The sequence below is a fragment of the Festucalex cinctus genome, chromosome 6 (assembly GCF_051991245.1).
Source record: "Festucalex cinctus isolate MCC-2025b chromosome 6, RoL_Fcin_1.0, whole genome shotgun sequence".
Taxonomy (NCBI): domain Eukaryota; kingdom Metazoa; phylum Chordata; class Actinopteri; order Syngnathiformes; family Syngnathidae; genus Festucalex; species Festucalex cinctus.
Window position 1 is genome coordinate 22,206,051 of NC_135416.1, and position 27,836 is coordinate 22,233,886.

A 27,836-nucleotide genomic window follows, 5' to 3' on the forward strand; every position below is an offset into this window, starting at 1 on the left:
GTGCGTATCATCATACTACAGTGCATTATGTGGTTACAAGCATGGTAACATGTTCATCAGAGTTCATTCACAAATATCAAGAATAATATCAGGAGGAAAAAAAACAAAAAAAAACAAACAAAGAAATTACACAGCAGATCGGTCTTTGGAAGGTTTACCTAAATATAAAAATAAGCAAAAAAAAACAACAAAAGACAATATTTGTATGGGTGAATAAAAGTGTTAAACTGTGTTTTCTAATTTTAAAAATGCTATAAAAAGAGAGGGTGAGGAGAGGATGTTATTGATATCTCTGCTTCAAAGACAACCAGTAACTCAATTATATTTTGCCAAAACCAAACGGTCATGTTTTAAAAATGGAACAAAAAAACTGTGAGGGTAAAATTTTGTGGGGACACTAGGGGTGTGAATTGCCTCGTACCTGACGATTCGATTCGTATCACGATTCACAGGTCACGATTCGATTCGATACCGATTAATAGAATTTATCATTTTAAAGACAGCCACATAACCTCTGGTTGATTAAAATGAGCCAATCACATTCAAACTCAAGTTAAATGCCACCATTTAAAGGTCTTATACTGTATGATGCACTTGATGAAAGTAGAGTCAATGCTTTTATAATTCATTTATCATATAATTTTTGTAATAAAAAAAAAATTGTGAATAAATCAATCAGTGTTTTCATTCTGCCAACAGAGGTGTGTGAAGTGGAATGTGGAAGTCACGGCATTTGTTATGGTGGCTTATGTCGGTGCGAGGAAGGATGGACTGGAACTGTGTGTGATCAGAAGGCCTGCCACCCATTATGTAACAAGAACGGTGTGTGTAAGGAGGGGAAGTGTGAGTGTGACCAGGGATGGACTGGGGAGCACTGTAATATCGGTAAGTTGATTGTGTATGCACACACGCACACCCACCCAAACACTTTATCGCGTGAACCCACACACACACAAAAAAAAAATACAGCAGAAAACTAGAAAACTGTCATACATTATTTTAAGAAAACATTTCATTCTTAATTTACTGAACTCATTATAATAGCTCAAGGGAAATTCATTTTTCAGTCTGCTGTGTATTGTGAGTTGCATACAACGCCAGACAACCAGATTAAACGCATGCAGGCATGCAAGGACAGATTCAGAGTGAAAAGGCACGCCAACAGAGCTGCAACACTCGAGCTGGGAGTTGGTGATGGTGTCTTGCTCAAGGGCACCGCCACAGTAGTCAGCAAGCAGACGAGCATCTTTCCAACAACTAATTGCCATTTTTAATATATAATAAAGCCGAGACCATCCACTTGCAAAGCTCTTACAAATGAACTGCTGTTACCCCAATAGTATTTTAAAAACATCTATGTACATTCAGCAAAACGCAAGAAAATGTGATTTTATGTTGTTTAATGATATTAAATGCTATACTATTCTATTGTATTCTCTGCTCTACGTTGTACGGGTGTCTGAGATACAAATTGCAGATTTTTACGAACAGCCTTATTCCAGTTGGAAGGTGATTGTCTGTAGAGATAACAATAAGTCCAGATCTCGCCGGTTATCATGGTCAGGCATGACATCATACTCGTGCAACACAGTGTATCCCACTATTGAAATTAACAAAGAGGAATATCTCCCAACAAAAAAAATAATAAAAATACTTAATAGACCCTTCCATTGTGACGTCACGTTGAAGTGTGATGGTCAGAGCGTCAATGCGTGTGAATTAGAAAACAATCAGTGTGAGCTAGAAAATAGGCCAAACAGTTGATAAATCAAATGGTGAACTTGTGCGCAGCCGACGGATGCTCTAATGGCTCAAACAGAGATGAGATCATTCTTTCGGCTGCCGGCAGCGATTCTAAACCAGACGGAAGACAGTGAGGAGTAAAAGACTAGCACGGTGGCTAGCGTGAAACTACGACGCAACATTTTTTTTTTTCAGCTAGCGGCTTCAAACGACTGGTTTCAATGATTCGCAGTAATGTAGGACGTTTTTTTTTTTTTGTGACACTTGACATATTTCCCACCTTTTAACGAAAACGCTCGCCGAAAATCTAGCTCTCTACATTCATTTGTTATGGGATGTTTCCCCTCCGGGAGGCGCCGCGGACGTACGCAAGACGAGTTCATCTGGTCACAAACGATTTCATGAGTAACGTTTTACACCAGTAACCCGTGTCAACCAAAAGATAAATAGAACATACCTTTGCTGCTACGAGACAAACATTGTCGTGTTGAACGCAGCCGGCATCCTTCACCCATCCAGACTCAAAATAGTTATAAAAATCCAGGCTCTTGATGGCGTCAAAGTCCTCCCATGTTTTGGCGCTCTTCTTCACAATGAGATCATTTAAAATATTGTGATGTTACTTAGGGGAACGACGTGACTTGCTTTGATCAGGCCGATGGTGAAAGTAGATATGGATCTTTCCCTCCAACCAACTCCAGCTTTTGCCGATACCGGCTAAGAACGGCTGGTTCTAGTGTGTCGCGATAACTATGGACATTTTTTGGTACATTTGTCATGTTTAGACGAATCATTCACCGAAGACGCTGCTCCCTTTGTGTCTTTCTACGGATTGTTTGTCCATCAAGAGCAGGGGTGTCAAACTCATGTTTGCTCAGGGGCCGCATGGAGGAAAATATATTATCAAGTGGGCCGCATCGGGAAAATAACGGTATATAACTTAAAAACAATTGCCGTCATTTATACGCAGATTTTTGTGGACCAGCCCTAAATTACGGAGCTCAACTGTAATCATTGTTCCGCAAAATAACACAAATGCATATGTAACGTGGCAAAAATTTGCCGGTATACGTTCCGGACGTGGTAAATCGACCCGTTTTGCATATTGTTCCCAGAATGCATTGCGTGGCGCAGTTAATGACGTTATAAGGATGTTAATCCTTGTCATATCTATTTGTGTTACCAGTAATTGAATTTGTATCGTATTCAACACATTCAACACATTTATTTATGATTACAAAAAATATATATAATTAAACCGTAGTTTAAGTTGTGTGTAAAATAATGACATCCAGGACGATTCCCCGTACAAGTTGCATTGCTCATCTGAGGACTCCTTGTGAAATCACAAATCTATGTTTTGATTGTGGCCAGCTGATTAATTAGTCCAACATTACAATTTTTTATTTTTTTTTACTTTACAAAATCATCTCACCGGCCGGATTAAACCCATTTGCGGGCCTGATCTGGCCCGCATGCCGTATGTTTGACACCCCTGATCAAGAGGGTAAGCGTTCTGGGTAAAGTGACGTCAGCTGGAAGGGTCTATTAGGATTAAATTAAGAATCTTGTATTCTTTCTTTTCTTGATCAGAAGCTTGCTTTGTTTGAATAAAAGCATATTGGCTGTTCTTCCCATTTCTCTCGACCATACAACAGGCTGAAGTGAACTTTGATCACCGTGGTTGTGACTACAGCAGAAGGATTCTAAAAAGTGACATGCTACGCCTAACTCTTCTGATAGTGCAAATGCAAAAAGAAATACATGCAGTAATAAGGCAAAAAGGGGATTTCTAGTTGGCCAAAAACACCAGTTAAGGAGCTTAAACGCTTGGGACTGCATCACTGAACCCATCACTTAAAGTACTATTTGTTGTCAAACAGACTGACAGCAACAGTTTCACTGTCTCACAGTTGCAAATTGGCTTCAGTTATTATCACATCGTGGACACACACATTCAGACTGAGTCACAGGGTGCCGGATGCTGTGAGAGAACAACAATGAGATGAGAAGGAATCCATTTAGTGCTTAGCCAACAAGCCCCCTGTTTGTTTAGAGTACACTGAAGCTGACAAGCAGCTTCACATAAAACTGACAAGACTTGTTCTTCTGTCTCTCAGCATCTCAAACACATCACAGAGACGTCGGGAAATTGTGACCTCGCTGTAACATTGTTTCCCCATTCAGTTGCTGTCCTTTTTGGTTTCCGACACTGCCAATATCATGGCCAATCTGTTTTACTGTTGCCAGTTTGTCTGTTAACAATTACAGTAACACTTGTACACATGTATTCGATTCCTAACCAGAATTAACTTGATAGCTTGGTTGGAATGTTTTTCAGGGGGGAAATGTTGTTTGACAGTACAAATGCTCTATAATTAGCATAACTTAATTTGTTTTCTCAAACTTCTTTGTGTCAAATTTATTTTCCGCTTACATCACATGCTGAATAACTGAATTAATATCCTATTTGATGGTGATCTTTCTTTCTTTCTTTCTTTCTTTCTTTCTTTCTTTCTTTCTTTCTTTCTTTCTTTCTTTCTTTCTTTCTTACCTTGTTTCTTTCTTTCTTTTTCTCTGTCTTTCTTCCTGTCTTTCTTTCCTTCCTTTCTTCCCTTGTAAAAGCCCACAATCCGGATATTAGAGTCAAAGGTACTGTGCTCTTTTTCCTTCTCCCACCTGTCATTCCTCCCTCATTCTTTGCTTTTCCCATGATACTGCTGTGACTCTTCTTTTTCTCAACATTCATTATGTTAATTTGCAAAGTATGAATACAGTATGATAGAATGAAACCATCATCCATGAACGTTTCAATACCGTTTTTGTTGGTTTGTTTGTCTGTTTTCATTTATGTATTTATTTATTTATTTATTTATGTATTTATTTATTTATTTTAATAATAAGGGGCAATGACTTCTGGTATTCTGCGCTAGGAATACAATGACCAAGCCCCAGTGTAAATAACAAAAATCCCCAAGTAATACAACTCCCAACTCCAAATCATTTCAAATTTATCGTACAATATTATCCTTAAAAACATATGGTTTACACATTATTTGATTTCAGAAAAAAAAAACAACGCACCAAAGTGCAAGTACTCGCATGTGTAGTATGCTGGTTTGCAGCCCATAAAGTTACCAACTAGTACTTTCCCAATAGTTGTGCTATTAGAATGTTGATTCAGTGATACAGTAGATACAGCGGAACCACAATAAATTTGTTTATTAAGCAAATTTATAGACACATATTGCTTCAGTTCACAAACTTGCTTGTGTTTTCCTTACACAGCACCATTTTCTCCTTTCCTCCTGTATTATTATATTATTCTATACATACAGATATTTTTGTTTTTTTGATCTTAGACAGCCATGAGTATGTCTTCCAAAAAATGAATAATGCAAGCTATTGTGCTGTTTCTAAGCCTTGGAAAGTGTGGTGGTGCTGGCGGCGTTTGGTGAGCTCTGGCTAGCGGGGCTGAGCACATGCGGCCACACATTATGCAATTGTTATTTCTGTAGCGCTGTAAATGCAGTGCTTTGCAGTTCAGGGGGTACAGAAGTCCATTCCCTCCACCACAGAAATGAAATGTGTAACTCATAGCATTTCAAGATTTGAATATGGTTTGGAGACAGAATGTATAATGCATTTAATTTCCTGTGCTAGACACACTTTTTACATATTTCAAAACAATCCATTAATGTGGTTTTTCCAAACACTAGCTCCTTGGTAGAAAACCCACCCAATCATTGGCTCCAAAAATGAGAAAAAAAACCCTTTCTTTACATTATGATTTTTTTCCCCTCTCTTTTAAAGAGTTGTGTAAGATTTAAACACTCTGGGCCAAATCAACTAAAGGTTTGTGTGGTTTTTGCGCGGCGCTAACATTTAAGGATGGAGTAAAAACAGTGTCTCATTCACAAAGCATGCACAGATGGTGAAATTCTTTACTAACTGCGCTCCCAAGCAGAATGCGTCTCCTTTCGTCTGTTATTTGCGCATATTTAAATGAGCTAATATGCACATATTTGGCACAGAAATTGCCCACCACTATTCAAATGATCCTTATTGATAAACAGCGTGTAATTCACTATTACCGGCGTTAATTGCCACATGCGGTTTAAGTGACGCAAATAATGTCTTTTGAAGGTTGGTGTAAACCAGGGGTGTCAAACATACGGCCCGTGGGCCAGATCAGGCCCGCAAATGGGTTTAATCCGGCCCGTGAGATGATTTTGTAAAGTAAAACATTTTTTTTTTAAATTGTAATGTTGGATTAATTAATCAGCTGGCCACAATCAAAACATATAGATTTGTAATTTCACAAGGAGTCCCCAGATGAGCAATGCAACTTGTACGGGGAATCGTCCTGGATGTCATTATTTTACACACAACTTAAACTTCGGTTTAATTATATATATTTTTTGTAATTATAAATAAATGTGTTGAATGTGTTGAATACGACACAAATTCAATTATTGGTAACACAAATAGATATGACAAGGATTAACGTCCTTATAACGTTGTTAACTGCGCCGCACAATGCATTCTGGGAACAATATGCAAACGGGTCGATTTAACACGTCCGGAATGTATACTGGCAAAGTTTTGCCGCGTTACATATGTATTTGTGTTATTTTGCTGAACAATGATTACAGTTGAGCTCCGTAATTTAGGGCTGGTCCACAAAAATCTGCGTATAAATGACGGCAATTGTTTTTAAGTTATATACCGTTATTTTACTGATGCGGCCCACTTAATATATTTTCCTCCGTGCGGCCCCTGAGCTAGCATGAGTTTGACACCCCTGGTGTAAACTATCAGGTGGGTGCAATTTTTGCCAAGTAAAGGCATGCCATTCCGCCCCACATCCCCACAACTGCCGATCAGCACCGGGCATCACCAAAATGTTCGCACCAATATTTTGTATTTTACATTTTAATGAATGAATGATGTCATATTCCTCTACGCTCACCACATCGCATATTGAGGAAACCGCTTTTGTACATGAAAACTGTTTTCTAACGGTCTTCGCACCTCCTTGTTCCAAGCTCACGTTCTGATAATTTCATCTTCCTCTCAACCGCTATTATTCTGCCATGGTATTCTTGGCGCAAATCCAGCATTACCACGTGTGGAAAATCAGGTGCAAACTGCACTCAGTTGTCAACCTTTGTGGGCATGTTTGAGCTGTTAATATACAGTAATTACAGCAATATGCTATGTCAATAGGACGTTAAGATGGAGCAAACTGGGTGCAAATGGAGAGCAATTTATGGCTCCATCAGTGAACACGGTGCAATCTTAGTGGACTTGGCCCTCTGTGTTTTCACTCTGCCTTTGCTGAAAATGGCCATCTAGACGAAACTAGACTAGGACTATCTTGATTGGAGATGGGTACCTTTCAAATTTGAACTGGCACTGTTCCAATACTCGGTATCTGGGAATCGATACTGGTACTTAACAGTACCAATTTTCAGTACTTGTGTAATCTCTCTCTTTTTTTATTTTTTATTTTTTATTTTTTTTTTATTTGTTAAATTATATTTATTATTTATTTTGTTTATTTTGGGTGGTAGTAAATGTTTATAATTTTTTATTTAATAATAAAATCTTGTTAAAAATCAATATATAAAACTTATAAAGCAATAAAAAAATAAAATACATTTCATTCTAATGAGCCAGAGAGGAATAGTAAAAATAAAGGTTTAACATTTTACAATTACTGAAGTATAATAAAAAAAAAAATGCAAGTAAATATTAAAAAACAAAAAACAAACTGTGAATCAAAGTTCTTTGTCATGAACAACAAGTAAATTTTAGTGCGTGAAGTCCTGCACAAGTGTGTGACATCAGTACGCTGGCGCACGTATAATGTTGCGTTCAAGTGTGCCATGGAAAATCGCTAACTCTTCCAGTCCCGTACAGTCACAACTTTGACAGACGTGTTTCAGGACCGAAACATGGCACTGTTGGATTTTACGTGAATCGGTGCTCGGAAGTACCGACCCAAATTGGTCCTAACCACAAAAAGTACCGTCTTCGGTACCCATCCCTAATCTTGATGTATTTTTTAATGTGGAGTAATGTAATATTTATTTACACTAGCCTGGGGTAGTCATGGCAAATATTTCATTTCTTCAGACAAGCGCACTATTGCGCAAACACTATTAATTTTCTGATATAGTTGATGAAATCTTGGCCCTGCTATTGTTTGTTTTTGCTCTAAGCTTTATTTACCCTTCTATCCCTCTTATGTTGTGATGCTCTGCTCTTCGCCCACGTCTGTGTGAATGAGTTTCAACTAGCGTAATCACACTGAAACAGTTGGATTTGCTGCTAAAGCCGTCAATTGCACGCTTGTTTGTTTTTTTACAAAACATTTATAGGACTGCACTTTTGTCTTTTGTGCCAGTATTAATGTTAGCCAATTTTGATTCTAGAATGATAAATGGTATTTAAATAGCTTTTAGGCGCACTGAACTGCATCATAAAATTTTTATTTATTTTTTTTATGTATTTTTATTTATTCAGAATATGTTGTTTTTTTATATTAGTACAAGTAACAGCTTTTAGGACTTGATAGGGGCCTTACCTATTTGATTATTATACATCTATCTGAGCAATTTTCCATGTCGAAAAAATGTTTTGAAAGTTATTCAATATTTTCTTTTTTGTTTTTTCATTACTCTTTGCCTAGGAATAGGTCATAAACTAAGCAAAAAATAAATAAATTCAAAACTTGTTTTTGCTCCCATTTTTCCATGAGCTGAACTTGAAGATCTAACACTTTTTCCTTGCACACAAAAGGCTTATTTTCCTGAAGTATTGTTCACAAATCTGTCAATACAATTTCCCTCACCGGATGAGTCCATTTTGTGGTCGGACACTGGTCTTGCGACGATTGAAAGCCGCTGTGTTACAGTGTCACAGATGTAACAGCCAGTCAAAATTTATACATAAGCTTTGCACAAAATACATCTCTGCCACCGCCAAGCCATAAAAATACTGCATGTAATTTAATTGGTAACGGTGGATGAAATAGCCAAGCTTTTACAATCTCTGTTACCAAAATGCATGTGAGCCATGCGCTGGTTAAGAATCTGTTAATGGGGGTGAGGCAGCCTCTCAAAATATCAACACCCTTTGGTTTATTCTCACTTCTTCTCTTTGTAGTAGCCAACTATTCCTTAACCAACACCCTACGGCTTTATGATTTAATAAACATGATGTGGTACAATATATTGTATGAGCAACTGTAAAACTCTCAAGAGGATTGCAGAATTCTGTCAAAGCGAGTCAGTAGATAAAGTCACTCATTGTGCAAACGTGACTCGGCAACTTTCTGTTTTGGTGATGGCCAATTCCAGTCGGGTTTGTCCTTTGTGCCATGTGCAGCGGGTCTAAAATGTACATTTTTATCACACAATGCCACAAATGTTGCAAGTTTTGAGCACTGAATTGACATGCTGCCTGCAGAAATGTCCACCAGAACCTTTACCCATGAATTGAATATCGTTTTTCTCACATGGCAATTGTAACGCATGGGCAAGGGGTGCGCTAATGTCCACACTGTGAATCGAGTGGCTTATCATGCAGTGGGGTTATGCTATGTTGTGAGCAATGAACACGTATGAATTTTATTGATAGTATTTTGAATGCACAAATATACTATGACAAGATCCTGAGGTCTGTCGTGCTATTCGTCTATCACCATCACTTTGTTACAGCATGATTATGCACTGCCAGTGTCCAACTATTTGACACAGCTATTAAAGCCATTCTACAGAGCACAATCAACAAGCAGATCAGTTCTATGCAAGGGAGATGTTTTGCACTGTGTGAGGCAAATGGTAGTCGAAACACATACCAAGTGGTTTTCTGAACGTGCCCGCACCCCCAGAGCCCCAGTACAATAAACTAAAATTTATTGTGGGTAGTTTATATAGCACACTTAGGCAAAAATCACACTGCCAAATCAGCATCTTGACATGCCACACCTGAGAGGTGGATGGAGCAACGATGCTCACAAACATGACTTTAGACAGATTCGTGAACGCCGTTTATAAGAAATAGGCATGTTGTGTGCATGGAAAAGAGTCTTATATTTTTTTTAGCTGAGTGCATGAAAAATGGGAGCAAACGCAAAAGTGTTGTGTTTATACTGTATATTTCTTTGTGTAAAAATGCCTACATCAGATATAGGGACTGTCCGTCTTTCTCTGTCAATTTTTATTTCACTGCACTCCCATGATCCCAGCTCTTCCTGCTGTCCTCTTATTTTGCCTGAAGCTTCCATCTATCTGTTCATTGCCAAGTGTATTTAGCTGCTTTTGTTCAATTTACGTTTTCCCTAATTTTCCTCCCTCTCTTCCTCGTGCCCTCTCCTTTTCTCAGGATATAAAGGTAATCTATTAATGTCAAAGGCTTATTAACAGGTTTGAATGTCCCAAAGTACAAACACTTCGAACGCTACGTTGGATTGTTTTAGTTTTTCTCTTTCATGTAATTGTATTTATTTATTTATTTATTTATTTTTGTTTCACCATTTTGATGTTCCTTATGCTATTTGTATGTATTTATTGTGTGATTGTCTTTTAATCATCCTTTTTTGTTTTCCTGGTTAGGAATGGGGCTTTTCTAATAATACTCAAACACACAACACAGACAACGCGATGTAAAATGTGCCACTGTTGTCTTGCACTCGGGAAACTGATGTATATGTTTGTGTTGATTTAGCCACTTGCTGTCCCTCCGTCTTTAGATTATTTTCACGCTGCTCTGTCCTATGTCTCCAACATTCTTTACCCAAAGCTCCATTCCTCATTTCTGTTTCTTCAGCAAGACTTTGTTTGTTTTTTTGTTTTGTTTTTTGTAAGTTCTTACTTTGAAAACTGGCCTCTCTGTGTAGTCTGTAATAATGGAATGCTTCACAAAGGCATCCAGTAGAGTCTTTATACTTGTAGGCATGCATTCCCAACCATATGGCCATCATTAGATTGTATGTGGCTGTCTTTGCCAGTTGTGTTTTCACATGGATTCAAATGGGATTTGTCCACCTAACCCACTGTCATAAATTAATCTAATTCGAAAGGAAACAGTATTGATGAAGCAAATGACCTTCATTTTAAAGAAAGGTAAATTGCTGATCTCGCTTTTAGGTTTAAAACTTCACTTTTACTCTAATATCCCTAAAACTTTTATTTTTTTTGTGTGTTTTTCAGTGCCCCATTGCCATATTGTGTTTTATCGGCATATAATATAACCTGATTTAATAATGATTTATGCCCTGGATTGGCTGGCAACCTGTTCAGGGTGTACCCCACCTACTGCCCGAACCCAGCTGGCATAGGCTCCAGAACTCCTGCGACCCTTATGAGGAGAAGCAGCTAAGAAAATGGATGGATGGATAATGATTTGACAAATAATTTGATTTGAAAGCTATACAGTGCATGTAAGATTTGACTTGCAGGCTATCCATGTGGTTCATGTGAAACTACAACGTTTCAGTCTTTGTCTCACATGTGGTTTAATCAATTTGTCTTCTTTGTCATTAAATTGCCTATCAGGCTTAAAGCTCATTTGTTGGTTTACATAGGAACATGTTTTTCCACACATTGGGCTTGAACCAATATGGGTTTTTGAAGACAGGTGTTTTATAAATAAATGTCACATCACAGTATATGGGCCTTATTACCAAGATGTCCAATGGTTTCCTGCAGTTTTTTCCCCAGGTGAATTTGAATCAAAATACAAAATGCATGCATTTTTTTTCTACATTACTAATCTATCATTATTTATGCCTAACTCTTACAGCAATCAATAATCAAATTTGCAAGGTAACTGGAATGAATTGGAACTATTGCAATAACATTACATATACAGTGCTAATTTTTAGTTAAGCTTTTACATATATTTGCAATTAAATCTCCAGTCCACCAAGTCAAGTTGAACACCAAAAAGTGGCACAATTTGCAATAAAACCAACATCTTCTGTATAAATATACCCAACTTAGAATTAAAAGCTTGGAGGTTAAAACTTTACTTGGTGCAACGTAACACAAGACTGATGATGTAAGTAAGACCAGCTCACAAACCAACATGTATTTTTTCTTCATTTAAAACTTGCGTTGTTGTGTTTTTTACATAACTAAACTGCATGCAGAATATTTATATTTATTACATCTTAATAATTTATTTATATTTAAATTGTCTGTACAATCCGTGGGGAGGTCAAATCTTGAATTCAGGATGAGCAGTGTTATTTTTGTCCTGGCTGCGGAACAGTAAACCAGCTCTACACCCTCGGCAGGATCTTTGAGGGCACATGGAGCATCGCTCAAGCCAGTCCACATGTGCTTTGTGGACTTGGAGAAGGCATTCAACAGTGTCCCCCTGGGGGTCCTGTGGTGGGTGGTTCAGGAGTACAGGGTACCGACCCCCCTTGATACGGGCTGTCAGAGTTTGGTCCACATTACCGCATTACCATTGGGGGTTGGACTCCGCCAAGGTTTCCCTTTGTCACCGATTCTGTTTAATAACTTTTATTGACAGAATATCGAGGCATAGCAGAGGCGTTGAGGGGGTCTTGTTTGGTGCCCTCAAAATTGCATCTCTGATTTTTGCTGATGATGTGGTGCTGTTGGCTTCTTCAAGCCGTGATCTCCAACTCTCGCTGGAGTGATACGGAGCTGAGTGAGAAGCGGTTGGGATGAAAATCAGCACCTCCAAATCCGAGACCATGGTTCTCAGTCAGAAACGGTGGAGTGCCCTCTCCGCTTGAGATCCTGCCCCAAGTGGAGGAGTTCAAGTATCTTGAGGTCTTGTTCACGAGTGAGGGCAGGATGGAGCGAGAGATCGACAGGTGCCACGTCTGCAGTGATGCAGACTCTGTATCGGTCTGTTGTGATGTAGAAGGAGTTGAGTCGAAAGGCGAAGGAAGGAAGGTCATCCGGGAGGGACTCAGAGTCGAGCCGTTGCCCCTCCGCATTGAGGAGCCAGCTGAGGTGGCTCGGGCATCTGGTTCCCCGGGGTCGACCCAGGACACACTGGAGAGACTATGTCTCTCGGCTGGCCTGGGAATGCCTTGGGATCCTGCCAGAGGAGCTGGTTGAAGTGGCTTGGGAGAGGGAAGTCTGGGCTTCACTGCTAACCCCTGCGACCCGATCCCGGATAAGCGGTAGATAATGGATGGATCGATGTCTGTACAATTATATGACGTGAAAATATAAAGGTTTAGGGTGATGTGAGAGTGTGCCGAAAATACACTGATTCATGTCACCCTAAATACTGTTTATATGTTATCCTTCCATCCATCCATCCATCCATATCCAGCACATAAGTCCAATAACAAAACACCACTGGGAGTCATTGAACAGACATGGGCGAAGTCCCTTAATAAAATTATGGAGTCTCCAGAGGAGGCACTCTCCAATACCCCCCTCCAAGGAAGCCACAGAGATCGTGTACTCTGAGGTGCTGTTTGGTGTACAGGCACAAAGGGATGGTACTCTCTTGTCCATTGAGTTGAACCCCAATTTACAGGCGAACACAAAAATAAGTATGCCCACTCCTGCAACTCCAGAATGGAATAAAGTCCAACCCCTTTAAAGAAGACTGGTACCAGAGCCCAAGCTATGTCTGGAGGCAAGTCAGACTATAAATAGTCAAAACTTCTTAATCTCGCATATCTGCTCGGGCTCCATCACTGCCAGAGACGTGACATACCACGTCCCTACAGCCAGCTTCATTAGCCGGTGATCGGACCGACAAGAACCCCTTTGGCCACTCCCAAAGGTGGTGAGAAGGGGGACCCACATTGCCTCTTTGGGCTGTGCCTGGCCGGTCTCCTTATGTGCAAGTGTTTACCAACCTCAAGGCTTGGAAACCGAGGGGGCCCATGGTGACCAGTGTCTGGGCAAAGGTTTTCCTCATCATAGAGGGTTCTTGAGTCATGCTTTGTCTGGACCCTCACCTAGGACCTTTGTAATAGGGTATATGCCACAGAAGAGGCGGGACTTCCGACTTCCATGATTTTACACATGAGTTGGTTCCGGTCCGGGTTGCGGACGCGCAATCGAGGGGCACAAAGTCGGAAGCACAAGTATTTTGACGCAGCCCACACGTCGCAAACCGAACCGGAACCAAAGCTGATGTACAAAAACAGTCCCACCTCTTCCGTGGCATATACCCCATTGGTTACCCTGCCAGGGGCATAAAGCCCTAGACAACTTAGCTCCTAGGAACTACTCATGTAGGGATGTTTATAAATTACGTAAAGCAGATGTGAAATTAAAACGATGCAAATCAAACCAGATTATGGAATGGACTTTTTGATTTAGGAAGTTGAAATGTAATGTTTGTTATATACGTTGTCAATATGTATACAGTACTTTCCTATAATATGGTTGCTCGACAAATCTTTTTACACAAAGAATTGCTCATTCATAATTATTATACATAATACATAATTATTACCTAATTATACCTTCTTTTTTTAATGTATCTAATACTTAAACATGTCATATTCTATTCATTGATGTACATACAGTATATATTTTTTATACATTTGTAAACCCGAGCCATTTTTTATGTCAATTGTCAATTTATTTTTTATTATTATTATTATTATTTATACAGACAATTTCTCTGGCAAGTATGGGTAACTTTGTGTATTTTTAAGGATCAAAGCACACCTTTGGCGTGTTGTAGGAGGATTTGGCCCAACAGTATATATCAAATCTTCACTGTGCCAATATCATACTTTAAGGAGCTGCCAATGCACCTTGAGGTCGTTCTTTGAATTGATTTCATTTTCCCGTGATGACCTTAGTGCAGTTTCTCTGGCTTTTCTGAGGTGAGGGAAACACTCTCATCTTTCACATAGTGATTTACCATTTCCACCAACTTTCCAAAATGTATATTGGTTGAAGCCTATTTCACACCCTACTGGCCATCCGTGATCCCGTCCCACTCATGCTGCTCTCACTCTGGAAATGTGTTTTTTGCCCTGCCCAGAGGGTTGTCCAGGTCTCTGCAACAACAATGGGAGATGCACCCTAGAGGCTAGTGGCTGGCACTGCATCTGTCAGTCAGGATGGAGAGGAGCAGGATGTCATGTAGCCATGGAAACCCTTTGTACTGATGGCAAGGACAATGAAGGAGGTATGTTCACATACGGAGTGAAATGAATGAAAAATATTTGTCTACTGAACAATTATGTGAATAAATGGAATTGGAGGCATGTTGCAGAAGGTCAAACACAGATTTATTTCCAAGTTGTTTGCTCCCAATGGGACAGCGATAAATTGCTGCGCTTGGAAATGGGAATTTGAAATGGACAAAATGTAACATATCATACGAATACAACATATTGCACAACAAAAAAAAACCCTAAGGTACTGAAACACTTCATGTTATGAGGACCAATTCTTCTGCATGGGACTAGCCTGTGTATTGGTTTGGGCATGTTGTAACCTTGCAAGATAGATGAACTTGTGAAAACATAAAGTTATTTCAAAGAAAGTCTTTAGTCATAAACAGTAGACATAAATTTCTACTGAAATAAATGAAAATAAACAGCAGCTGCTGCTACTCTAAACCACAACATTAAAGCCAAGAGCCATGACTCCATTGAATGGGATTGTGGCAGATATTTTAAGACCTGGAGAAACAACATGAAGGTAACAAAAGAGTGAAAAGATAGATGAGCCTGGGAGAGGTTGGGTATTTTTGTGAGTGTGTGTATGTAAGCTTAATGGTAGTTAGCAGCTGTACACTTGGCTTTTTTAAACTCACAGGGATAAAATAGCAGTTCAGATTTAATGACCTGACATAACTCTTTCTATCCGTAGATTCATCTTATTTACTCTTCGCCTGCTTCATGTAATCCACTCCTTATTCCAGATTGCCATTCCTTTGTTCTTGCTGGATTGCTAACTATTCCTAATTCCCATCACCATCCCTCATTACTTCTTATTGCTTCTTGTCCCATTCTTCCTCCCAACGCTTCCGTTAACCAACTTGAACTTTTGTCTGACATCGTCCTACACTTCAGCTAATAATTCCCAAGTCCAAAACTGTTCTCAAGGTTTGTAAAATAACTTTTTGTTATTTTTCAGATGGCTTGACTGATTGTATGGATCCAGACTGTTGTCTGCAGCCTTCGTGTCAGAACCACTTGTACTGCAAAGGATCACCTGACCCAGTGGAAGTACTTAACCAATCCCCCTCTTCACTGGCTCCTCAGCAGGTTTGGACAGCCAAACATTACATTTATTCCTAATTGAATTGAACATCATGTAATTCACAATGAAGACTAGAAGCGTTGATGTTTCTTGGATGCATTGTTTTTGTTCATGGATTTTTATTGATTTTCATAATGCTTTCAGGCTGCCAGGTCTTTCTACCAACGCATCTACTTCCTCCTTGGTCCTGAGTCCACTCATGTCATATCTGGTGACAGTCCATTCAATAAAAGGTATGAAACTGGCTCCTCATCCAGTTGTAGTAATACGCGCTAAACTGTGAGTCTTGTTAGCACATCATCATCATCATCATCATCATCATCATCATCTCAGTAAATTCCATTCTTTTCGAAATGTATCTCTATGTCATGGACCATATGGCACTGTTGAAAAAAAAAAGCAGGTAGATTAGAAACACATTTTGCATTGCCCTATTTTATTTGTAGCTCTGCACTGTCGTAATGAAACTGCACTTATACTATGAGTAGTCCATGAAAGATCAATTGAGATCGTTCATTTGCAAAAGACTTGGGGCCATTTTTGAATATCCATAGTTTAGTAATAGTATCGTTAATATAATGCATTAAATCAAAGAAAACTTTCACTAGTGCTAATTGAGTTTTTCAACCTGTGGAATAAATTTTGAATTTCTGACAGATTAATGTCCAATATAAAAACTATAGACATTACAAATTCATGTGGTGTAATATATGCAATCGTGTATGTGCATGATTCAGCAAAGTTTAACAGTGTTACAAAAAGGTCAACTCAGCATTTTCCTCAACCGTTGTCCTTTCAAGTAATGTTTTGTTGTATTTCCCTCTAATGGAATAGGACTAATAAGTATGGCTTCTGGTTGTATTGAAGTTTCAACTGACTACACTGACTTTGCATGGACTACTGTTCTTTTATTGTGAAAGCGTCCACAGGCATTCATCAAAATCTTAGTCAAACACATCAGTTAAAACCAAAGTTTTACTTTCTTCATCAATTCTCATTAGTTAACATATTCCTGTAAAGAGCTAGCTTCAAAATATGTTTTTTTTTTTTTTTGTTTTTTTACAATAAACTTCACGTTTGCAAATATATGTAATTTTCATTGATTATGTAAAGTGATATCTGTACAGGTTAAAATTGAGATCCCATGGATTGAAGAAACAATGCAAAATGTTTTCCCAAAATCTATGTTTTGATGCATTTACATAAAAAAATGTGAATTATAAGAAAGCAGCCTTTTAAAAATGCAGTCCAAGCTCATGTTCAGCAAATAATAATATTTTGATGTCTTTTTTTTTTTTCCAGCTTGGTGTCAATAATCCGGGGTCAGCTTTTGACAGCAGATGGAACACCGCTGATTGGAGTCAATGTGTCATTTGTCCACTACCCTGAACACGGATACACTGTTACACGCAAAGACGGCATGTGCGTATATAAACATATAATATATTGCATAATCTTCACCTTAATATAAGGGATTTCATGTGTAGCTATGCATTCATCTCTGAGACAAATGAGCCTGTATTTGATCCTCAAAATCAGAAATGCAATCACCAAGTGATTTACATATATTTTCACTTTAGGTAGTTATCAGCTGGTTTCTCTTGAGATGTGTGTGTGTGTAAACCGCCACCAATTTGAAAAAGAAAGCTAAAATGGATTGCACTTGAAAAGACTGGAGACGCAAACCGATAATATACTTAGAAGGCTTAGCGGTGTTACAGTAGCTAAAAGTCACCTTGTTTCAGTTGTGAGGCTGCTCATGCTTTCTTATCACACTTTGTGACGATGTTGCATTATATTACTGTCAAGCACATCAGCTGAAGAAGTGTGTGTATGTGTGCGTGTGTATGTGTTATTCATTAATATAATGTCTAAGTTCAATGCTTAAGAAGTGCAGGCCACGTTTTTACTTATTGTTTCATGAAACATGAACAGTATTAATGTGAAAGCCAGAGATGTGTTTGCATTATTGTTTGTAATCTGGTTTATGTTTTACTGGCTTATACGCCACATTTGTTTGGCAGAATGGGAAGAGGTCCTTGGAAAAAAAAATGAACATTAAATTGTAGTATTGGGGACACAATTAGATTATGTATCAAAATCAATGATCCCACAACACATGCTCTCATAATCATACAATTTTATAATCAAATGCATGCAAAGTTTAGTAAGAGTGAAATGCATGTTTTGCTATTACTCATCTGATTCTTTATATTTCCGTAGATGAAAGCTCCAAGTTTTCATATTTTCAAATTCACCTGAAAGAGGTTTATTTAAAATATGTTTTTCATTTGAATTATGTTCATATTCAATGTGCAGGTTTGATTTACTGGCCAATGGTGGAGCATCCCTGACATTAAGTTTTGAACGTGCGCCGTTCTTGACCCAGTACCGAACTGTGTGGGTGCCTTGGAATGTATTCTACGTGATGGACACTCTGGCCATGAAGAAGGTGAGCTGTGTCCATGTTCGTTAGTGGCTTGCCAAGTACAAAAGAAGCTTTACATCAATGCTTTCAGTTTACACTCTACTGTACACAGCTTTTTATTTATTATTTATTTTTTAAGAAAAAAATGTTTTCATCTACACTGCAAAAAAAAAAGATATTGCCATTGTAGTGGTTTGTTCATTAAAATCCAGATTGTTATTGAAACTAATATAACAATATATTAAGAAAAATCTGTGATTTACATTGACTAAGAACATGAACACAAACAGCTTATGCCTAATAGAAAGAGTTGCTAGTTAAAATGACATGCAAAACCCATGACAGCAAAGCGGTTACATAAACGCTATTATTCTTGTTAACGTGATCGGACAGCATTTGTGTTGCATTAAAGTGTGACAGAAAAGACTTGGGGGAGAACATTAGACTCTTGGGAACATTTGTAGTTTGGATTTGAAATTCTGAAATGGATCCTTGTGGGACGGCAGTCCTGGAACTTTACTGACACATCTCATATACATTGTATTTATGTATGTTATTGTCGCATCACTGTTGCATAAATAGTGAAGTGATGATTATTAATGGGCAAATCTGACTGACGCACGTCTGTTTCAGGAGGAGAATGACATTCCCAGCTGTGACCTGAGTGGTTTTGTCAGACCCAGTCCTGTCATTGTCGCACCCCCGCTGTCAATGTTCTACAGAAGTTCACCTGAGGACGGTCCCATCATACCAGAAACCCAGGTCAGAAATATTCAATAGGAGGCTAGATGTGCATATGGGGCAACCATGTGGTTCTCGCTGTGCACAAATCTGACATTTTAAAGTGATCACATTTAAATGTTAATGAAGAGCAACAAATTAGCTTCATCCATCATGCGTGCATGCCCAACAGTGCATCAACATGATGACATTTATCGTTTTTTCAGCATATGGTGTTGACTTTCCAATGAATATTAAAAAAAAAAAAAAAAAAAAACAGGCTCAGAGTAACTCAAGGTTGTGTTCTTATTGTGAAAAATATTCACTGCAGACATCTGTCATGTCTGTTTTTTGTAAGCATTACTGTCTTCCTTCTCTTTAAACTGTTTTCTACAAGCGTTTTCACTGGCATTCATCAAAAACGATCCTAACAGATTTTTTTATTTATTTTTTTATTAGCAGTGCTCACATTAAGACAATGTGATAATGATGAGTATGTTTTTGTTTTTTTGTTTTTTTAACCTTCACTAGATGAGAGCTGTCTTATATAAAAATAGAGATCTTAATACTGCATTAATAAATACGAAGGTTGATTTGTTTTCCCAGTCCAGATTAAGTTGTTGGAAATCTATTTTTTATTTAAGATGCTAAATGTATCAAGCTTTGTTCTGGATTGATAGGCACCCACGCACATCCTTGTACATATATCTTTGTGAGGACATCCATTGACATAATGCATTTCCTAGACCCTTACCTTAACCCCAACCATAACCCAATTCAAACCTAAACTCTAAAACCAACCTTCAAAAAGAGGTTTTGCAAAGTGAAGACCGGCCAAAATGTTCTCACTTCACAAAAATGTCCTCATTCTGTTGGATAAAGACATATTTTGGTCCTCACTATGTATTATGTGCAAGAACGTAAGTAAGAGGAAGGAAAGTCGACATAAAGGAAGGGTTATGCTGCTTGTGTGGGTGCAAATGGGGTTGAGGGCATGAAACAAAAAGAACTTGATGAATGTGTATACTTCACCATCTTCTTGTGTTAGGTTGTCCACACATTCAGTTGGATAAAGACGTATTTTGGTCCTCACTATGTATTATGTGCAAGAACGTATGTAAGAGGAAGGAAAGTCGACATAAAGGAAGGGTTATGCTGCTTGTGTGGGTGCAAATGGGGTTGAGGGCATGAAACAAAAAGAACTTGATGAATGTGTATACTTCACCATCTTCTTGTGTTAGGTTGTCCACACATTCAGTTGGATAAAGACGTATTTTGGTCCTCACTATGTATTATGTGCAAGAACGTATGTAAGAGGAAGGAAAGTCGACATAAAGGAAGGGTTATGCTGCTTGTGTGGGTGCAAATGGGGTTGAGGGCATGAAACAAAAAGAACTTGATGAATGTGTATACTTCACCATCTTCTTGTGTTAGGTTGTCCACACATTCAGTTGGATAAAGACGTATTTTGGTCCTCACTATGTATTATGTGCAAGAACGTATGTAAGAGGAAGGAAAGTCGACATAAAGGAAGGGTTATGCTGCTTGTGTGGGTGCAAATGGGGTTGAGGGAATGAAACCAAAAGAACTTGATGAATGTGTATACTTCACCATCTTCTTGTGTTAGGTTGTCCACACAACCATTTGAAACAGATGATCAAACCTCTGTATGCTTTTATAGGGTCAAAAAAACTATCCAGCCATCCATTTTCTACACCACTTGTCTTTATTAGGTGAGCTGGAGTCTATCCCAGCTGACTTTGGGCGATAGGCGGAGTAAGAATTAAGAACAAACAACCAGTCACATTCACCCTAAAGAAAATTGCCTTCAATGAACCTAACATGTATGTTTTTGTAATGTGGGAGGAAGCCAAAGTCCTCAACGAAAACCATACAAGCTCAGCAAGAACATGCAAAAAGGCCATCTGAGCCGGTGCTCCATAATTAGTTTTATTTGACAGGCGTGTGTATATGTGAGTTCCTGTGTGAAGTTGGAGCAGAATAGTTCGTGCACACATGGAAGAACGCGTCAGACGATTGTTGATCAAAAGCACATGGGAAGCTGCTCTTTAGCTTTGGTGGCACTGGATCCATTAGTGGAGAGGAGGGTGGTGAAAAGGCCAGTCTAAAAGCGGATGTAATGGATCTGCAATACACACGAAATATTTAGCTAATGAAAAGGCACCAGTACAGTAGGGAAAAAAAAATCTAGCAGATGTACAGTAATCAAAATAGATCAAGAATGGGCAACTTTGATGATTGTGGTGTCCACATGTGTTTTATCCCTAAACCAATAGCTAGATTGTGAGCTTGTGTGAGTTCTGTGACGGATTGAAAACAAATTTCACTTCAGCCCTTCCACATCAATGCCGCAAACCTGCTTTGTTGATGATAGAATTGTGATCACTTTCCTTCCTGCATACATGTGGGTGGAGATAGCATGATGATGATGATGATGATGATGATGATGAAGCTTTTAGTAATAGTTTGAGTTCTGTGAAGTTATGTTTACTATCTACTGACAGTAGGTGACTTGTAGTCTGACAGATTGCATTGATTGGGACATGATGGTAATACTGTATGCCATCAACTTTTAAAATAGCAAGAATGTACATTTTAACTAGTGTTGTTCCGATACCGTTTTTTTGGCCCCCGATACCGATACCCTGCTTTGCAGTATCGGCCGATCCCGATACCATACCGATACTTAAGGTTATATTTTCCTCAACATGAAAAAGCTGTCCTGCTGTTGGTTCAGAGCATTCGAGGGCCAATAGGATATCTTAGATGGCATGCAGTGAACATGTCACATATCAGTGAATGTCGTGCACGAGCAAGACACAAGATGCTGCATCCAAATATTCTATATTAGCGTTGGAATGAATGGTATCGGCATGTTACTTGTGAGTATACTCACCGATACCGATACCACGGTTTTAATGCAGTATCGGCGCCTCTGGCGATACCAGTATCGGTATCGGAACAACACTAATTTTAACATACAGCTCCAATAATGGAAACACCCTAATTTTGCTTATTTGTTGTTAGCATGTGTCATTTCAGCTGATGTTTTTAATGTTGTGACGTATGTGTGACATCAGAAAAAATCTAAATTTCACCTTGCAGCGAGACTCAAGCAGTGACCCTCCATTCCAAAGCCCTTTTGGTTGAGCCGCTGCTGCTTAGTGCATGTATTATGTTTTTGTTCCTCACTTTCTCAGTGGCTTTGTTAGATTCTATTCATCGGCTCTCACATTCCAACAGCTCTGAACTGTCCCACCATTGACATCCCAATTCGTTCTTTTTACTCTGTTTTTATGGTTGCCAACTGCTCACGCCCTTCAGGTTCAACACAAGGTCACATCCAGAGCTCCTGCTGATGGCGTTGGACTCAGGAAAATGTACACATACAATGAAGTAGCTAATTGCATGATTAAACATACGCACATACAGGATGCACAAAACACTCATTATGTTGCATAGCCCCTGTCCTTTAGAGCATTGAGTAAAAATGATAGTCATCACAGTAAAATGAAAATGTAGGACATTTAAAACGAATGGATATGAAAGTCGCCGTGAACATCAGCAGGTCAAGCGGGTGTTGGTATGCTGCGTGTCATGATCTAAATCAAAGCAGCCCTCCTGCTTGTCCTTCACCTGCAGGTGCACCTGATAAAATATGTACTAGAACATGCCTTCAAAGATGTAGCACAGGTGAGGACTCACCCCTGCTGTTTAGGAGACATTACTTGAAAGGATGTTTCAAGTGCAGCCAGATTTCATTACCAGCAGACTTGACCATGTTTTCAACCAAAAATTAACTAAACATGGCTGACTCTCAATATGTGTTCATTTAAATCCATGGCAGATCATCTAATATTCTTCCTCCAGTCTTGAGTCACCTTCACCGACTGCCTGATTAGCTTTATGACCATCCATCCATCCATCCATCCATCTATCCATCCATCCGTTTTCAGATTTCCCATATTGTTTATCCTCATTTGGGTCAACGGTAAGTTGAGCCTATCCCAGGTGACTTTTGGGGTAGTGTAGACCCTGGGCTAACTGCAAGCTAATTGCAGTGTGCATATATCAGTGAAGTTTTTTTTTGTTTTTTGTTTTTTATAACATTCTTATACACAGCCATCATCATCACCACCATGATAAGAGCAAACTAGGATGTCAATAAGAGTCATCTTAGAAATATAATCACCCCTCCGATTCATTTATGGTGCTAATTTCATGTATATATATATTGTAATTTAATCTGCAGGTTTTACAAGAACAAACCGCAATCCCTGGCAGTTATCTCAACCTGATCTACCTGAGTTCAAGAGCTGCAGGATATAAACCAGTCCTCAAAATCACCATGACACAGTCATCGATACCGTTTAACCTGATGAAGGTGAGATATGAAATGTTATTTATGACAATATGTTAAGGAAAACATAAACTACTTAATCCCTTCTTCAGGTTCATCTAATGGTGGCCGTGGTGGGACGTCTCTTCCAAAAATGGTTTCCAGCTCAGCCAAATCTTTCTTACACCTTCATTTGGGACAAGACCGATGCTTTTGGCCAACGAGTTTATGGACTATCAGAGGCAGTTGGTAAGGCAGTTGGTTTCTTACTAAAAGTTTTTGTTTTTTGCTTTGTCTTTAAATTAGCTATATCAGGGATGGACAACTGACGGTTGCATGCAGAGTTGCCCTTGAATGGATATATATATATATATATATATATACTTCTGACATGCAATTTTATCTCTTTCTCTCTTTCTATCTATCTATCTATCTATCTATCTATCTATCTATCTATCTATCTATCTATCTATCTATCTATCTATCTATCTATCTATCTATCTATCTATCTAGCTGTTTTTCCACCAACAAGCCCAGGAACCTTGTGTTCTGGGTAAAGAGAGTTCTTGGTTGTAAAAGTTCAGCAGGGAGTTTAGAATTGTGTTTCCACAGCGTCTTCAAGTTCTCAGTATTTAATTCAAATGAGTTTGATTGAGGCCAGCCGATGTAAAAACAACGCCCCCAAATTTGACCAATCAGCCTTGGCCACTGGAGCCCGCCCCCTCAAAGTTCCTGCCTGGCTCAGGAAAACCCTGCTGCTGAGATAGTACTTGGGTGCCCCCTGGGGAATTTAATTACCCTGGTAATTGTTGTTGGTGGAAAAACGCGAGAACTGAATTTTTCCAAGGTAAACTGAAAAGTTCTCCAAAATTTCCAGTGGTGGAAAAACACCTTATGACTGCATAAAGATGACATCAGAGCTGCCAAATGTTACGGATTGTCCGTGCGTTGTTATGGAAAACAGTGAACGTGTGATTGTTTCGGATCTTTTATAAACTCCAGCGTCCAACATTAGCACCAGTTGGGACACCAAGATGCTGACCACTACAAATTTCTTAAATGAATGCGATGAAATGAACACTACATTGTTTAAAAAAAACAAACAAACAACCAAAAACAACTTCACATTACATTAAAGATGCATTGTGGAGTTCAAAAAGGTAATAATAAAGCTTTTTCTACATCATGCATGCTCCACCAATGCCCAAATGAGTACTCAGTGCGCTGCCTTTTTTTTTTTTTTTTTTACTCCAACTGTGCTTATCAGCTTGTATCTTCCCTTCAGTGTGGAGTGTTTAGGGCGAACATGTCAGTGTTTCTTGGGTGGGGGAGCGGTGGAGTGGCGCCATGCACAAGCTTAACTCAGTGGCTGCAGTTACGCTTTAGGCCAAAAGTGGCAGTCGCAAGTAAAAAAGTGACCAACTCCGCAATGATCATTTTAACGCTGCCCTATATAGCAATTTGTCCCAAAATATCTTTGCAATAGCCATTGTATTTGGCCATTTATGACTCAAACATCTTATAATTAGCAGATTAACACCTTAGCTGTTCACAGTAGGTACTCCTGCAAGACTGTAGCCAATAGTTTTCAAATTGGATTTGTGTTCAAATTTTCTGCGAATGTGACGTCATGCGCGCAATGTGTATGTGAAGAAGGGAGTGTGCCGTTTCATTTTTAGGCCAGAAGTGGCAATAGCGATTTGAAATTCAATTTCCTACATTGAGCAGCTTTAAATTCCTGTTCTGTTGACTGTTCTGTGACTCTGTGTTTGCTGACTATACAGGTAGTCACATTTATATGCAATTTACAAAAAAAGAGGTCAAGATTTTTTTTCCTTTTGAGTCTGCATAATGCATTTCAATTACTATTATGAATAAATCAATATAAAAATATTGAATTAAATTGTTAACCTTCGTAAGATAAAAAAAAAAAAAAAGAAAAAAGATGCAAGACATTATTTTGTTAATCATTCCGCATTACAAAGATGGATATTATATACAGTTGTGTTAAGAGACTTATCAATTATGAAACTTATATAACCGGTATTTGATAATGCTACAGCATTATTGTATGTTTTCCTTTGTTTTATACATTTATTTTAATCCGCAGCTACTCCCCAAATAAGGAGACAGTTATATTACTTCAAAATGTTTTCTCCATCTTTTCCTCTTCTTGAATAAATTACCTTTAAAACTAAACTGATGTGACTGTCTTTTCACACAATAGAAATGGTAGAAAATTCTGGCAGGTTCATGAATGTTCAGTACTGCATGTTTATGTTTATGTATGACAGTTTGCACAACGATTTGGCAGGTTTCCCACTCTTGACATTTACAATGTTGTACTGACAGCCGACTGCTCTGACCAAAAGTCTCATCAAAATGTGTTTGTGTGTGTGCTGTGTGTGTAGCGGGCGTGCACACAATGAATACCCTTGGAAAACCAACTGCAAGAGTCAGTAGATGCTATATAAGCAGATAGATAGAGCTCACCTAAGATATGACCGCACTAATATTTATTTGGTGGGAACACATGTTCGTGAAACAGCTGAATTACTGACCCCGACCTCGGTTTGTCTCTTAGTGTCGGTGGGGTTTGAATACGAGTCCTGCCTGGACCTGATTCTGTGGGAGAAGAGAACAGCCGTTTTACAAGGCTACGAGATGGACGCTTCCAACATTGGAGGATGGACTCTCGATAAACATCACATTCTGGATGTACAAAACGGTAGGAGGCTTGGTTGGAATCAACACTAAATGGGAATCATCACATAGAGTACATACTGTACATTTGCATACAGTGCATACACACATTTATGGCAGCAGTGGATCAATCTGTTGGGACTTTATTTTGCATTAAAGGGACAGAGTTACAGATCCTGGTGTGGATGAAAATATATTTAAAACGACACAGACAGATTCTAGTCACCAAAACTTTTCAAAATCATCTCTGGTGTCACAATGCCCCTCACACTGACAAGTTGTCATCCCAATCACTTAAATTACTTTCCCACAAGAAAAAACAAAATCAATATCATTAACGGTTTAATCCCGCATGCAAGAATAAGAGGATGAATTTAATTGTAGTTTAAAGGAATTCTAATCCCAGCAGTTGTCAAACTGATTGTTTTTGCACAGGCTTTAATCACTGGAGCGTAGGAGAGGTATTATAAAAGGTGTGTGGTCGTGCGCGTGTGTGTGTGAGAGAGTGCGAGAGAGGGAGAGCGAGAGAGGGAGAGGGAGAGAGGGAGAGGGAGAGAGAGGGAGGGAGAGAGAGAGCGAGAGAGAGAGATAGAGAGAGAGATAGATTTGTTCCCGCTTGGATTAGTTGCATTTGTCCTGTGGTATTTCTCATGTTTCGGACCTTTACCTGCTCTTTTTTCTTGTCCCCTCTAATTGTCTTCCTTACCATATCTCTTTTCTTTCTTTTAAACTGCTTTCACGCAGACGGCTTGTCACATTGTACAGTGTGGTTATTTACAATATACTGTCAAAATAGATAACATAGCACATAGTACAATAAGAATGCCCACCCGTCAGTGTTTTTATACAGCTTATCCTGACCCCAACTGACTTTTGGCTGAGAGGCAGAGTACACCCTGCTGGACTGTTCACCGGCTAATCACTGGACAGATTAAAAAAAACAAAAAAAAAAAACACATTCACACTCGAAGTGGGACATTTCACTAAATCCATGACTCGCATCTTGTCTCTCAAAAGTTAAAGTTTTCGATTCAGTTCGGCACACTTTGAAAATCAATTTACTCTTGCATATTAACTCATTCACTCCCAGCCATTTTCAGAGAAGCAGACCCGTTCGCTCCCGGCTGTTTTACTGGATTTTGACTGATTTTGCAAGGCCCACAGAATATTGTGTTCTATAGCTATAAAAGCATGGAACCTACCAAAAGAAAGATTAAAGTCTCTTCTTTTATAAGGAAAAAAAGTATGTTTCTATCTGTTTCCATTTTGCAGCAATTAGCATTAGAAGAGAGCTAAGTTTCATCAGTTTTCACAAATCTATTTAAAATTGTAAGTAATTAGCTTTTTTTCTACATAGCCCTGGTTGATCTCCTTTGCTCTGCTGCCACCTGCTGGCCGTTTGTGTAATAACTACCATTTCTGCAACCGTTCTTTACAGTTGAGAGGCTGCATCAAAGCCTTCTGTATGCTCTAGCATAAAAAACAACAACAAAAAAACGTATAAATAGGTCTTTGGGACACTTAGAACATTAAAAAACGTATTTATACGTTATTGGGAGTAAATGAGTTAAAAGTGTAAGAATGAATACATGATGTATTCTCACAGAATTTGCGATATTTATTATTATAATTGTTTTTA

General features: G+C 38.7%; 1 protein-coding gene across 11 annotated transcripts in view; it reads left to right on the forward strand.

Annotated features, from left to right (window-relative positions):
- Positions 1-27,836, forward strand: part of tenm3 (teneurin transmembrane protein 3) — a 289,706-nt gene that overhangs the window by 196,155 nt on the left and 65,715 nt on the right. For 7 of the 11 annotated variants that reach the window (XM_077525263.1, XM_077525258.1, XM_077525259.1 and 4 more), the window contains 11 exons: positions 700-885; positions 4,369-4,395; positions 14,758-14,904; positions 15,861-15,991; positions 16,131-16,219; positions 17,289-17,408; positions 18,306-18,438; positions 19,048-19,176; positions 23,408-23,539; positions 23,608-23,743; positions 26,079-26,222. In XM_077525263.1, the coding sequence (XP_077381389.1) occupies positions 700-885; positions 4,369-4,395; positions 14,758-14,904; positions 15,861-15,991; positions 16,131-16,219; positions 17,289-17,408; positions 18,306-18,438; positions 19,048-19,176; positions 23,408-23,539; positions 23,608-23,743; positions 26,079-26,222 (1,374 nt within the window). The remainder of the gene's footprint in view (positions 1-699; positions 886-4,368; positions 4,396-14,757; positions 14,905-15,860; positions 15,992-16,130; positions 16,220-17,288; positions 17,409-18,305; positions 18,439-19,047; positions 19,177-23,407; positions 23,540-23,607; positions 23,744-26,078; positions 26,223-27,836) is intronic. The other 4 variants (XM_077525261.1, XM_077525262.1, XM_077525267.1 and 1 more) reach the window with 1 other exon arrangement.